Raw genomic sequence first — 13,806 nt, forward strand, 5'->3', positions numbered from 1 at the left:
CACAAGGAAGGATTCTCCCTGTTAGGACCTGGGAGAACAGAATTGTTAAAGTCAAAACCAGCAAATCTGAGCTCAAGGCTGATGATGGCAGTGATGAGTCAGGGCATTTCAGACACTGAGTGTTATCCCTGAGTGTTGCTGGACTTGGCTCATCTCTGCAGTATCCGTAATTCTCTTCTTCAGAGAAGCGAGTTTCCCAGAAAAGCTGGAAACTCTGCACTTCAATTAGGCTCTCAAAGGAGCCTGGCTTACAGAGTTTTCAAAAGAAAAGCTTCGTACAATTTTTTTCTCAAACCCCAACCAGGCAGTATCCTTGAAGGTCATTGAGGAACCACAGCTGGTCCTGTGAGTGGCCTCTGATTTGGTTAACAAGACTTGCTGCAGAGACCAGACTGGGTTTGTGGGCTCCCTATGTCTCCGACTGTAATTCAGGGCTTTTATTCAGCTATAAATCTACCATGAAGTCTGGGTCCTTGTAATCTGAGCCGCTGTTTCCCAGCCGTGTCAGCTGAGGCGCTTATCGAGGCTTTCCGGAGCGCTGGCAGCATCCCCTCTCACGCTGCTGCCCCCTCCTGCCCTTCAGCTCCTCGAGCTGGGGGTTATGGCACGATGTGGCTGAAGGGACTTGTGCCCTGACACCAGGCGGGATTTGGCTGTTCTTGACCTTGTAAAACATGTTGACTGCAGGCATAGGGCCAAAGGCTCCCTGGGGTGCTGCAGAGGGAGGAGCAGGGCTCCCTCCAGCTCCTCTCCTTTTCTTCCTTTTTAAGGAAGAAGGATATTTTCAGTGCTTAATTACCAGGTTAGAGCTGAGCCTGAATTAGTCTCTGAATTACACACAGCAGAAGCAGTCTCTTCTTAAATACACCCCCACCTCCCCTTTCCCAAGCACAGTGACAGTGCTGTCCTCCTTTGGGGCTGGGGGTGTGATTTGGGATGTGTGGGGTTGTACAGCAGGCACAGAGAGCAACAGGAATCTTGGCACTTGAACCCTTTTGCCTCCAGGGTGCTGAGCTTATTGGGAAATGAGGAAATGTGATCTGGGGAAGTAAAAATCCAGCCTGGGTTGGGTTAGCATCCCCTCCCTTTCTGGCCCAAGGATAATTTTTCAATGCTGTCATAACTATGTTGCTGTGAATGAATGTTATCAGAGAGCTCTGGCCTTGTCCAAGGGCTTTGGGCAGGAACATCTGCCCCAGCTGGATTACTTCAGCTTCTGTCAAGAGAACTGGGTGGCTGCTTCTAGCTAAGCACCTTCTTCCTCTCAGTCTGTACTGGCTGAAAGGGGAAGCGTCCAGTTAAAGGTGAGTTTCTGGCCGCCTAGATACGGCAATTACTCATCGGATGCTTGGCACGCCCATATAAACCAGTTAATGATTGCCCTCTTCTGGTTGGCTGCTATTACTGCTTCATTTTAGTGCTCCTTTTCCAGCAGAGGTTGGTGGGAAGCTGATGGGGACCGAGCCAGTGCCGATTCCAAGTGTCACCTTGTCTGGGATTCCTCCTTGCTTGAGGCTGAGAGTTCCCAGCACACGAGGGGAATCGGGTGTTCAGGTCCTTTTTGCTGGCCCCACTTCTGAGCTCTTCAGAACCCCTGCACTTCAGCACCCAGCAACAAGATGCATCGAGTCTGAGTGAGCAAGATGTTTATTGCAGGCTGGGGGGTTATTTATCCCCCTGGGGGGCACCCGGGGGAGGTGATGCTGTGACCACAGCCGCGGGCTCCGTGCCTGGGCTGTCTCCTTCTTCAACTTCTTTCACTTGACACAGCTCCCTCTAAAATAACAATCATGGGCCAAGTGGAACTGTGAGTGCACCAGGAGCAGAGCATTTACCAAAGAAAGGAGTATTTTTCTCCTTTTTATGTGAACAAACCTCCTCCCTCCCCACCCCCCTCCTTCCCTCTCTGATGGAGAGCAAAAGGAGGAATTTCAGGACAAAATGAGAAATTTCAGGGCAACAATCCCATGCTTCTGTCATCTCCCCCTGGCAGGGGGAGGCAGGCACTAACCCACTGGCCCACTGGAGACATTCAGGTGCAGGGATTTGCTGTGGGGGTCACATATCTCTGTGTGTTATTTTAAGCCACTGTCACTGTTGCAGCAAACCTATGGTTACTTAGTCCCCTAAATCATTCCCACCACCTTAAAATCTCTCTCCAAACCCCAAGTTCAGCCGGGAGAGCTACAGCCCTGGCTGTCAGCTCCCTTCCTGGGCTCTGCCCACCCCCCCAGCAGCCACTTACCCTTTTCCATGGTGCATACACCAGTTCCTCTCCACTCAGCCCCAGGCACTTGGCCTGGTGCTCAAACCCTTCCCGATGGGCTGGGCTCACGCTCTGGTTCCGGGCTGGGAAAAGGGAACCATTTCCTGGGTGTTAATTATGGACAAGTGTCCTTGTCATGTCTCTTGGTGTCCCCTCCCTGCCCTTGCTGCCCCCCCTGCCCCGTGCTGCCACTGATCTCTGCCGGGGGTGTCCAATAAACCTGAACAAAACCAACCTCAGACATCAATCTTTTTTTAACCCTCTCTCCAAACAGCCCTGGTTCTGGCTGCTTTGGGGAGTCACAGGACAATCTGCTACTCCAGGGCGTGAGGCTGAGACTGAGGTTGGTGTCTGTGTGGTTTTGACCTCTTCAACAGCTGCCTCACAGCCTGGGAGGGTGGTGGGCAGGCAGCCTTATCAAGGTCTGGAATTCTGCTTCATGGGCTGTGGGTTGATCTGATCAGCTTTACCAGCACTGCAAAGCCACGTGCTCAGCCCTGGGAGGTATGTACTGAAAAATCATGGTTGGCTTGAAAATATTTAGATTTTTTATGATGATATCGATGCTGAATTATGTTTGTTTTCTGTGCTTTGAATATTTATGGTATAAGTAGGTTTGGTCTTTAACTTGCTCTTTCTGCTCTGCCAAGAGATTTAGTTTTTAATGAGATTTATAAATACTCCCATGACCCCTGGAGCGATGGGCTCAGGGACTGTTGGCAAAACCAAGTTGCTGTGTGGTTTTAGCTGATAATTTTATGAGTGTGTCTTTTGCCCCATAATAATTTAAAGTTACTTTAGGATGGAGTTTGCATACCGTAGAGATACAGCCCCAAATATGTCCTTTCCCTCTGCAGCTGATACTGGATGAGGAGAACATCTTCAGAGCTGAGGTTCATCAGTGTCCCCAAGGTTTGTTGAGTCTTGGCTTTGTGAGAACAGAATTAGGGTTGGGACAGGCATGACATTCAGATACTCGGTGCTGCAGCAGTGATAAACTGCCCTGAGTGCCTGACCCCCTAGCTTGGGGGGGCTGTAAAAATGGGGAGACCCTGTACCATGCTTGCAGCAATGCTGCCTTGTCTGGTCGATGCAAACCATGCCCCAGGAGGTTCCAACTCCCACCCCAAATCACTCACCCCATTTCCTCCATGAGGAAGAAACCATTTCAGAACATGAGGCTTCATTAATTTTCTGAAACCTGCCACACATGGTCCCTTCCTTTCCCTGAAGGATTATTAAACAATTTTACAAATGTGGCCACCTCCTTCCTTTGCTCCTTGCCCACAGCACAGTGTTGCTTCATGTGGTTTAGACCCATGGAGCCCCTGGCCCTGGGAAATTGTTTAGGGTCTACAAGGGCTTCAAGCAGACAAAGCCACTCAGAAATAGAATGTGTCAGATGGTGTAAAACATGGATGCAAGACCTCTGTGTGTCTCAGCCCTTCCAAAAAAGCAGACAGGGTGATCACCCCAATGGCTCTGCTCACTGGTGCTGCTCACCGTACTTCACCAGCGTGGTGTTACCAGATGTGATTTCCAAGTAGGTGGAGTTGTTGGTGAGACACTGGTCACCCCTGGAAAGAGAGGGCAGGGTGAGGTGGGGAAGGAGAGTGGAGAGACCAGAAACACACCCGACCTGGCCCTGTCACTGCACAGAGGATGTGCTCCATGTGTGACAGGAACCCGGTGGTTTTGTGTCCTTCACAGGCAGCTCCTGCTCTCAGCTTTGCCTTTGTCCTGGCTCCTTGGTGTTGAGATGTTTGCCACCCCAAGACAACTCAAGCTGCAAAGAGCTGCCTGCCTTGGCACAGAAAAATTCATCCCCTCAAAATCTGACCCTTGGGGGAGGAAATAGCTTTTGGTGCCTGGCAGAGTTAGCAGCTGGGGCACAGGGACCTCTGGAAAGGTCTTCCCCTTGCCTATGTCCTCCACATCTGCAGGGATTGGTGCCTGCAAGACCTCTGTGCCTTGCAAAATTTGTCTGAACCTGTGGGCTGTTGAAGTAAATAGATACATAAAAGGTGTGGTGAGGAAGAGAGGGCTGGGAGATCACGCATGGAGCAGCCAGGAGAGACCCTCTCCTTGGGTTGTTTGTCATGTTGAAAAGGTGGCAGCAGGTGGGAGGAGATGGATTGGGGCAGAAAGACCCCAGCGGAGGGGTTGGGGCAGGGACCCGAGGTTGCATCTCACACGGCCACGGTCTGGGTCATGAGCAGCTCCTGCCTGCTGGCCCAGGGCTCCACGTGGAGGAATCCATGGTCGATGAGCAGGATCTCCAGGAGGTGCTGGGGGAGCTGGGCAGCCCCAGCCACGTACAGCCATGTCCCCAGGAGCTGTGGGGAGAGAGGGGCAGGGCAGCGAGAGCTGCAGGGTTTGTGAGGAGAACTTTGAGGGACAGATTCCCACCCACCCTCCCCGTGGCAAAATTGTAGGTTCTTTTTTTTTACCTCAGTGCTGTGCCTGTTGTCCCTCCTGCACTGCACTGACAGCAGCAAAATGAGGTATGTGCAGACACAGAGGGGGGGACGGGGAAATGGTGCCCAGTGTTGGTTGTGGGTGCCAGGACAGCTCCACCATGCCATGGGGGATTTGCATTAAAAAATAGCCCCATGACCCCCTGCTTTGAAGTTGACTCTGTGACTTGCTGGAGGCCATGGAGAAGCTGAGGTGAGGTGAGGCGGTCGGGCAGCAAACGTTTCCCGCCCATTCCTGGTGTTCTGCTGATGGCGCCTCAGGAGGTGCTGGGTGGGGGGGGTGTGTGGGAAGGGAAGGTTTCCCCTTTCCTGAAGCTTGGCAGAGCACTCACAAACTCATTGCAGGAATGGGGCAGCACTCCTGGGGCTCAGGGCTCTCCTACCTTGGTGGCTGTGGTGTTGTCCGGGTGTGGGGCAGCGCAGGGGAGGGCGGCTGCGGGCGGCAGCGCTGCGAGGCTGAGGAGGGTGAGGATGGCGGCCATGGTTGTGCGGCGGGCGGGAGGCAGCCAGGCCCCAGAGGGATGGACAGACAGATGCACCCGCTCGGCCGTTCACTTCTGTGGCCCCGCAGGGAGGTGGGAAGGGAGCAGCTCTGTGGTGGTGACACAGCAGCCTTTGGGGACATTGTCCCAGAGGACATCTTTGTGCCTGGCACTGAGCCAGGCACTGGTAGCGATGGCTCAGGGGTGACAGGGGCAATGTAGTTGCTGAGTTAGAAACCAAAATCTGCCCCAAATTTCCCTGTTTGATTCCCCATGAGCAGCCACTGTAGTTCCCTCTTGCTCTGTGGGGCCGTGCAGCCCCTCAGCACTAACTGAGGTACAGCCCCCACACCTTGGGGGGCTGCCAAGAGCCACCTTTTCCCCTTCCTTGCCAAAGCAATGGCCAAGGCCATAAAACCACACAGGAAAGGTGTAAGGGGATTTATTTTGGGTCCAGGGGAGAACAGGGAAACTGGGTGTTTTACCCAGGAGATATAAACAAAAGCTTGACGGAAAGTGGTGAGGCTGGGGCTGGCAGGTTCCTGTGTAGGGGCTGATGGAGGATGTGGATGGAGCTGCTGAGGGCTGGAAGGGTGAAGATGGAACAGCAGACCCAGCCCACAGGGGTCACTCCGGCTTTGGCTCCTCATCGCCGCCTTCTGTCTTGTCCCAGGGCAGGGGACAGGCATCCTGTGGGAGAGGGGGAGAATGACCCTTGGTTCCCCCTTGCCCCAAGAGTGCCCCAAGAGCCATGAATGACCAAGCCAGGAGAGAGTCTGGGGGTGGGGAACTGATCTTACACCCTCCCCTTCCCCAGGACCCCCATCCCAGGTGGTGGCAGGAGCTGGCCTGGGTCTCTGCCACAGCTGAGGGGGGGAGTATGGACCTTTTCAGATGTGAAGAATATCTCCTCCTCGGTGAAGCCCAGGCAGTGCACATAGGATTTGAACTCCTCCAGGTGCTCCTTGCTCACGTTGAGCGTTCGTGCTGCCGGGGAAATGAGGCAGTAAAAGGGGAAGGAGGAAAACAAAAAAAAGTTCCAAGGAGGGCTTTGTTCCTTGGTGTTTGCCATGGTGGGGATGGGAAGCTCACTGGCTGCCCTTCCCCATCCTTCTCCTCTCTGTATTGGGGTGAAAAGGGGCTTTTTGCCCTGCCTGTGAGAGCTGGGCCTGTCTGTTCCCATTGATGGGATGTGCCCCATGGATCCAGGGCAGCCTCCACTCACCTGAGAGGCTCAGACCCATGAAGTCATCATGAAAGTGCTTCAGGATTAGCAGGTCCTTGTCGCTTTGCATCACTTCAGCCATGGAAGCTGGTTGGTTATCAACTGGAAGACAAAAGGAAAAGGGGTCCTATGTGGGTGATTGTTGCCCCATTACAGGCCTCAGCAGAGCCGACAGCACCCCAGGGGTGCTCATACCCTGTACCCCATGAGACATCCCAGTGGGGCCCTGTTGGGTCCCATAGCACTACTGTACCTATTGCATGGGGTTTTTAGGTGTAAAATGGCCCAGTGTTGGAGGCTCAGGGTGCCAAACACCAGGGGGCAGAATTGGGAAGTGGTGTTCCCAACCCAAACCTGCCCAGGGCTTTACCATGCACCATGGTGAAGTTGTGCAGAAAGAGCTGGATCCCAGTGGTGTTCTTTACCACACACGTCTCGTTCCTGTGGGGCAGAGAGCTCAGATGGGGCAAACAAACCAACCCCTCCCAAAAGGCCCCCAAAATAATCCCAAGGACAAACAGCCCCAGCCAAACCCAAGGTATTCAGACCTCCAACCCTCCAACAAGGCTGCACAGCTGTATTACATTTAGCATTGCTGCTCTCCAGCCCCAAATTAGTGGGGGTGTCTTATCCCAGAGGCTGGTGTCAGTGGGTGGAAATGCCCCTCCTGGGATGGAGAAGTTGAGTGAGGGTGTGAAGCACCTTCCTTACACTCTAACAATTGTGGTGGCATCAAGCTCCTCCTCGTGGCTGCCAGGAAAGTAGGAGAAAGATGCATGTTTCATTGCCTTAGTCATCTCAAGGTAATGTGGGTGCCGGGAGGCACTGGCGATGAAGTTCCAGTGTCCCAGGATCTGTGGCAGGAATGGGGAAGGATTGGAGAAGGGGCCATGCTGGCTTCACCCATGGGCAGAAGCCAACACCTTGCCCAGCTGTCCCATGACCACCAGCCACCCTGGTTGGTGATCCAGGCTCTGGGCTTCGTCCCCTCCACCCTAAGGCAGTGCTCCAGCCTGGTTTGCATGGGGAGATGGAAGCAGGAGCCCCCCCAGGTACCTTCTCATGAGATTACAGGTGCAGAGCTGTGCAACTTCACCCAGACCCCACGCTCCTGTGCAGGGTCTTGATTTTCTTTTTTTCTTTTTTTTTTTTTAAAGCAACAAAGCATGGACAAGCCATGAGCTAAGCATGGAGCTGCCAGTTGGGTTCATAACCTCCTTCTGGAGTCCTGGTGAGGACAGGGCAGGGCTTACCCTGGGGATGGTGGCATTGCCGAAGGTGACTGGGACGGGCTGGGTGCAGTTGGGGGCCTCGGCGGTGAGGGCGAAGGGCAGCCCCAGGAGGAGGATGAGGGTGGCCAGCATGACCTGGCCAGCCAGGAGGAGCCTCCTGCTCTGACTGTTGGTCATCTCATGGGCTGTTGGTCATCTCAGCCCCTTATATAGGGGTGCCTGCAAAGTGGGACATCCCCGATGGGCTTAGTGAACCATGGGGCTGTTTGCTCAAGCATGAAGCAATAGCAGGGGGAGGAAATTATTCCCAAACCTTGGATTTCTCAAGCAGGAAAGAGAAAAACAAACAAACGCCCCACGTTTGCCCACTGCAGGCTCTTGTTCTCAGAAACTGTGATTAATTTTGTGGGTGCCTGGCCAAATGCTTGGCTGGCTCCACGTGTGTTTGCATGTGGTGCCCCATGGTCACTGAACAGCTCCTGGCCATGGCTTTGCTCCACAGGGCAAATAAATCCCCACAGCAATGGGGTGTGGTGGCACTGTGAGGGCTTCAGGGTCAGTGCTGTCACCCAATTGTTCCAGGGGGATGCCAGGAAGGGGAAAGCAAACACAGCACTGCCCCTTCCTCCTGCTCCTGATGCAACCCAGGAGCAGGTCATGTGTGCTGGGGGGTCTGGTCACCCTCGTGTCCCCCTGTGCCAGCAGAGACAGCCACAAAGGTTTGGTCAGAGGCTGGGCTGGGGCCAGGTGACCTTCTAAGCAAGGAGAAAATAGGTTTAAAGTCCACTTGGAGCCATTGCAATCTGATGCAGGCTTCAGCAATGAAAGAGGTTTATTTAAAAGATTTATTTATTTAAAGAGTATTTTTTTTCTCTGCTCTCTGGTACTCTGTCAGGGTGGGGATATGGATGAGGAAGGGCAGTGGGTGATGTACAGGGTGGGGAGCCATGGGGATTCCAGCTTTGCCTTGTGTTCATGAGGGCTGGGTGGGTTTTGCTGTGACCAGGGGAAGGGTTTTGGGGTGTGGGGTGGGCTCCTGTGGGGCTCTCTGGGATCTTGCACCAATGGTGGCACCCGGGGGTTATCTCTGCCCTTCTCACCCACCAAGTTTCCCATGAAAAAAACCCGTGTCAGTCCCATTTCATTGCCTCAATTTTAAATATTTATTTAAAGTACAAAAAAAAAAAAAAAAAAAAAAAAAAAAAGGGAAAAAAAAGCTTTAATGAGAACAAATGGTAACTCCAGCGTCAAGAAAACACACAAAACTGATGGTGAGAGAGGGAAAACCTTGGAAGGGTGGGAGTGTGTGTGTGTGTGCAGGTGGCAAGCAGTAATGAGTGACTTTGGGATGAGTGAAGGTGATTTTGGCCAAGGGGAGCTGGGGGTGAGGTATTCCTGAGCAGAGGCAGGGCTGCATGCAGGGTGAGGTATTTGGGACAGATCTTGATAACCTTTTCTGATGGTTCTTGGAAACCAACCAGCAGGCAGTAGTGAAAAAAAAAAATACACAAAGAGAGACTCACATATATCTTTTTTTTTTTCCTCAAAAAAATAAAATCCATAGTCCATATGAGACATGAAAACTCCAAAGAGGCACTGAAGCATTTCTGATACAGTACAGCTCTGATTACATCAATATTATTCCTTATATAGAATTAAAGATTACCATAATTATTCTCTTTAAAAAAAAAAACCAAAAACCAAAACACAACAACAAAAAAAAAAGTCCTCCAAATTTACATATAGAGACTAAATTTCTACAAAACTTAACAAAACCCCTCCAAACCTGGCCGGGTTCTGCAAACAAGGTACCATCTTGTCAGTCTGGACAGAGGGGACAGGCAGAAGGGTTCAGAGCTGGGTTTAAACAGGAGCTCAGACCAGGGACCCGCTGCAGGCGCCCGGCCAACGCCACTACAGCCAAAACTACTCACATGGCAACTGACTGAAAAATAGCTCTCTCTGAGGCTTCCAGATGAGCTGTATCCCTCACTCCCCTCCCAAAGCAGTGAAGTGCTGATGAACAACAACAACAACAAAAGGAGATTTGCTTTTAAAATATCCTGGAAGTTGTTTTGGGCAAGGTTTGAGTTGCTGTGCACGACTGACATCCACGGTGACTGAAGGATCCCTTTAGAGGTGACTGATTCAGCTGTGGATCCATCACCTCCTCCCTTCCTAGAGGGATGGTCCTATGGGCTTTTGTTTTTTTTTTGGGTCTGTGGCAAGACATTGTAGCACCTTCACAACCTTAAATAGTTTAAAGTCATATATATAAAATAACACAATTTTTAAAGAGCACCAGAGATTTCACAGTGAGAGGTAGAAACAAATCAGACGAGCCCATCCTCTCTCTATTTTAGCACCCATCTCCTCCCCTCTCCTCCTTCCATTCCCCCCTCTTGGCTTTGGGACTCTCGCCTACCCCAACACCCCGTATGAGAAGGGACATTGATTAAACTCACCCATGGAAGGAGGAACTTAGGTTTTTCTCAGTTGTTTTTTTTTTTTTTCCTTTTTTTTTTTTTCCTTTTTGCTTTAAATAATATAATATATATATTTTGTTTTTTTTTTTTTTTTTCTAATATTGCACATCAAAATGCTTCCGGTACACAGAGCAGCCAGATTCAACTTGCAGCTCTGCCTGGGAGACCTGATGCAGCACGTGGCCATCCAGAAGGCAACGAGCTCTGAGAGGGAAGCTCTATCTTTTAATCACTTTTCAATGGAAAGAACATTTGGTAACTCAGGAGCTAGGTAAGACAAAGCTGGGGTGTGTGTGTGTGTGGGGGGGGGGAACTGAAAAACACACGCTGCAAGTTGCTTGAGGTTTCTCTCAACATTTTCTTTGGTCATGGAAAAAGCTTTACGTGTGGATCCACTTGCAACATCTACTCCCCTGATCCCTTTCCACTGTTCACATCCCGACTGACACCCACTTCCCCCACGTCCTGGTTATTCCTCCCTTCAAAGATCTGCTGAGTTCAGTAGATCACGGGGGGGTTCTTGGCGACCTTGAGCCAAAGGCTAGAGCAAGAGCTGACCCAAAAGATACAGCCCAACTGTCCTTGCTGCTGAGAGGTGCCTGTGTAAAGACATAGGCCAAACATGGGGTCAAAGCCTTGGAGCCTGGTTTTGATGCTTTGTTCAAAGGAAGCACACGGGGCCAACCTCGAGGTGATATTGCTTTCCTGGCTGGGATGGGGGAAGGTTGTAGATGTTGACAATTGGCAGCTGCTGAGGGTCCTGTGTCCGAAAGGAAAAGAGAGTCCGATGCCAGCGTCCATCCTTGATCTGCAGAGGGAGGAGGGAATGAGAGAAATGTGTTTATAGGGGGGCAAATCCTGCTGGAGAGGAATGTGTTTCACTGAGGTGTAAGCTTGAAACACCCTGTGTGAGACAAGGGGCTGCCCTTTGGGCTGAGAAGGTCTGGGGTAAGGCTTAGAAAGCATTTTGGGGAATCTTTTATCTCAGTTGAGTCAATGAGAACCGAGCTTGGGAACAGCATCACCAAACCCAAACTCCTGATTCAGGGAGACTGGACTGCAGACACATGGCTCAGGACCCAGTGTGGCATCAGGCAGGAGCCAAGGCCACCACCATTGGATGGCAATTCCCCCTTCTGCCATGGAACTGTCACACGTGACACGTAGCTTTTTGCTACCTAACAGGAGCCACTATAGCACCCTGGACCGGAAAATTCAAATGGTAAACAGAAAACCAGACCCTTCTGCCCCTTTGCTTGGGGAGAATAAGAAGCACAGGTCTAACAGGAGCCCTGAGCAGGTTCCACCTGGCACTTCTCTCCACTTCTCCTCTCTTTTGCAGCAACATACCTTGCAATCATCAGCTGCCACTTCTGGCTTGAGCTGCCCATCTGCCTCAAACATCTGCCCGTTCCAGGCCCTGAACCTCACAGCTTTTTCTGACGGTTTCTCGGATGAGCCTTCCCTCCAGACAGAGGTGTTCAGGCAGTGGATGGTGATGTGCTGCACCACCTCTGAGCTCAGGAGGCGAAGGAAGTTCATCTGGACTCGACCGATGTCAAAATCCAGCTGTGGAGGTGACAGAGATGTCAGAGGAACTGGAGGGAACTGGCAGCAGGGTCAGTGCAAGATGTGACAGTAAAGGTGGCCCCTGTGCTCTGCTAAAGTTTGGAGGTGGCCATGCATGGATGTCCAGAACTGGATCTGGATGGGCCAGACCCATGTCAGTCTGGAAAGTCTTCATGGGGACACAACAGGTCCTTTACTTTTCAGAACAGGCAGGTCCTTAAGTAGGAGGAAAAGAAGGTAAACTTTGAATTCAATACCTGGCCCTCCAAGGGCAGGTTCTGTAGATGAACCCAGATACTGGTACGGGTGCTTGCTCAAGAAAAAATCCTGTAGCATTAACTTCTCTGGATACTTGTCTATTTGAGCTGACCTCACTTTTTCAAGTGGCAGAAAATAAAATGTGAGAGTGACCTGAACATAAGTTAATTCAACAAAGCACGTAGGACCAGCATGTTTGCAAAATTCCTGCCCTCTACTGAGGTTCTGGGTTAATCAAACACTGCTGGAAACACACTGCTTGGTCTTGACAAGAGCCTTAGATATATTTTTTTAACTGCATGAGATAAGTTCTGAATGTTACAGCTACACCAGCTCTGCCTCCAGGAGAAGGCAGTGTGCTGTGTCATAATGGTCACCATCAGTGTTTTGGGATAACACACTCCAGGGTGTGTATTTCCCAACAGCAATATGGGAAATGCTGCACTGGGGTTGAGCTGTGTGTGTACCTTGGAGACAGTGATGGGGCTGAGACACGTCTGCCCACCATTGGTGAAGTTACAGATGACCTGTATGGTGTCTGAGGAACAGCCAAGATTTGGGTCAATCCAGTAGGTACCTGAAGAAAGGGAACATTGAGGGATTAACAAGGACATTTATCCTTTTCTGTGAATGACAAAAACAAAGGTTTTATTTCTGCATTACTGGACCCAGAGATGGAGACCAGTTTGGGCCCCTAAGGAGGATGCAGTCTGTGCAACACTGGGGGCCTCTTACCATCATTCATCTTCTGTTCACAGTTCATGAGGTCTCGACAAATACGTGCGGGGTTTTCCTTGGTTCCCAGGGGTCTTTTGATGCTTTGAATGAGGTTGCTGAGGTAGTGTAGAGTCTTAAAGATCTCCCCTCCATGGTCCAGCATGAGAAAGTCTGGATGTTGGTAACCCTGGAGAGCAATGGAGGCAAAGTAAGGTGCCTCGGGGGACAGTGGGTGCTGTAACCACAAGGTTCCCTTCTTTATCTTTAGGAAAACTCTGTGGGCCAAAGCCAGGCTGTGCTGGCTGGGACCCAGTGCCCTTGAACCAGACACCTCTGAAGCACTGGTGAAGTCATGATGGCAATGCCATGGGGTTTGAAGTACACAAATGAGTAACACAACAGAACCACAACCTCTAACTTCATCTTTGCATGCATAAACCCCAGTTATTCCACAAGAACAGCAAGAAACCAGACCCTTGTGTATATAAACTTTAAGTACAGAAAAAAGAACAAGCAATGCTGTGACCCTTCCCAGCCAGTTCCACACCACCCTCCTACCTCTGTCTTGAGCGCGGTGTTCGAGTCGATCAGTGTCCGAAAAGCTGCCCCAAAGTCATCTTGCTGCTGATGTGGGGTGAAAAAAATATGGTAACTGAGGTTGTTAGAAGGTGAACATGCCCCAATGCAAGCAAATGCTTCTTGGTCTAGGGCTGCGACTCAAGCATTGCTCTGCTAACACAGCATCTCTTGCTGGACCTGAGTGTGTGTCTCCAGGGTCCCAGCAGCTCTTTCTGGATGTCCCATCAGCACCTTGGCTCTGCATGACTTATTACTGGTCATTAACAAATGTACAGAAAACAGCAACTTACAAATGAGGCTGGAATTCCTGGAGGTCCCTAGAAATCAAAGCAAAAAAAAAAAAAAAAAAAGGGGCATCAGCCAGAAAGATGAGCAGTCACTCTTACAAAGATATTCAGTCCTTTTGAAATCCTTTTTCCCCTGGAGTCCCTCAATGCAGATGAGGGAGAGAGGCAACAATGCTGTCTCTATAAAATACTTGGAGATGGTTTGGCCTAAAGCACGAGTAACACTAA

The 13,806-nt window shown here is 50.9% G+C and overlaps 3 protein-coding genes across 3 annotated transcripts in view; all 3 read right to left on the reverse strand.

Annotated features, from left to right (window-relative positions):
• Positions 1–761: 761 nt before the first annotated feature.
• On the reverse strand, positions 762–5,312 carry LOC139806470 (alpha-1-acid glycoprotein 1-like). The gene is made up of 6 exons (XM_071766104.1): positions 5,127–5,312; positions 4,460–4,602; positions 3,770–3,843; positions 3,084–3,194; positions 2,246–2,349; positions 762–1,776 (listed from the first exon to the last, which is right to left on the reverse strand). Exons 1-6 carry the CDS (start codon positions 5,223–5,225, stop codon positions 1,666–1,668), a joined length of 642 nt encoding a protein of 213 aa, XP_071622205.1. The 5' UTR covers positions 5,226–5,312; the 3' UTR covers positions 762–1,665.
• A 339-nt stretch (positions 5,313–5,651) lies between these two features.
• LOC139806403 (alpha-1-acid glycoprotein 1-like) lies at positions 5,652–7,881 on the reverse strand. Its single transcript, XM_071765956.1, has 6 exons — positions 7,704–7,881; positions 7,162–7,304; positions 6,821–6,891; positions 6,451–6,552; positions 6,112–6,212; positions 5,652–5,915 (listed from the first exon to the last, which is right to left on the reverse strand). The coding sequence occupies exons 1-6, from the start codon at positions 7,857–7,859 to the stop codon at positions 5,853–5,855; spliced, it is 636 nt and encodes a 211-aa protein (XP_071622057.1). The 5' UTR covers positions 7,860–7,881; the 3' UTR covers positions 5,652–5,852.
• Positions 7,882–9,201: 1,320 nt separating this feature from the next.
• COL27A1 (collagen type XXVII alpha 1 chain) overlaps positions 9,202–13,806 on the reverse strand; it is a 143,700-nt gene continuing 139,095 nt past the window's right edge. The window contains exons 56-61 of the mRNA XM_071766088.1: positions 13,582–13,608; positions 13,271–13,336; positions 12,731–12,899; positions 12,463–12,572; positions 11,519–11,737; positions 9,202–10,976 (exon numbers count right to left, since the gene is read on the reverse strand). Coding sequence (XP_071622189.1) covers positions 10,830–10,976; positions 11,519–11,737; positions 12,463–12,572; positions 12,731–12,899; positions 13,271–13,336; positions 13,582–13,608 — 738 coding nt within the window. The 3' untranslated portion in view covers positions 9,202–10,829. The remainder of the gene's footprint in view (positions 10,977–11,518; positions 11,738–12,462; positions 12,573–12,730; positions 12,900–13,270; positions 13,337–13,581; positions 13,609–13,806) is intronic.

This window comes from Heliangelus exortis, chromosome 22, assembly GCF_036169615.1.
Source record: "Heliangelus exortis chromosome 22, bHelExo1.hap1, whole genome shotgun sequence".
NCBI lineage: Eukaryota > Metazoa > Chordata > Aves > Apodiformes > Trochilidae > Heliangelus > Heliangelus exortis.

Coding starts and splice junctions, on each gene's coding strand:
- LOC139806470 (XM_071766104.1), bottom strand. CDS start 5,225: ATGGCCGCCATCCTCACCCTCCTCAGCCTCGCAGCGCTGCCGCCCGCA. Junction 3,844..4,459: donor ATGACCCAGACCGTGGCCGT/GTGAGATGCAAC, acceptor CTCTCTTTCCAG/GGGTGACCAGTGTCTCACCA. Junction 2,350..3,083: donor TTTGGGGCTGTATCTCTACG/GTATGCAAACTC, acceptor CCCTTTTCCCAG/CCCGGAACCAGAGCGTGAGC.
- LOC139806403 (XM_071765956.1), bottom strand. CDS start 7,859: ATGACCAACAGTCAGAGCAGGAGGCTCCTCCTGGCTGGCCAGGTCATG. Junction 6,892..7,161: donor GCCACCACAATTGTTAGAGT/GTAAGGAAGGTG, acceptor TCTGCCCCACAG/GAACGAGACGTGTGTGGTAA. Junction 6,213..6,450: donor CATGGGTCTGAGCCTCTCAG/GTGAGTGGAGGC, acceptor TTTCCCCGGCAG/CACGAACGCTCAACGTGAGC.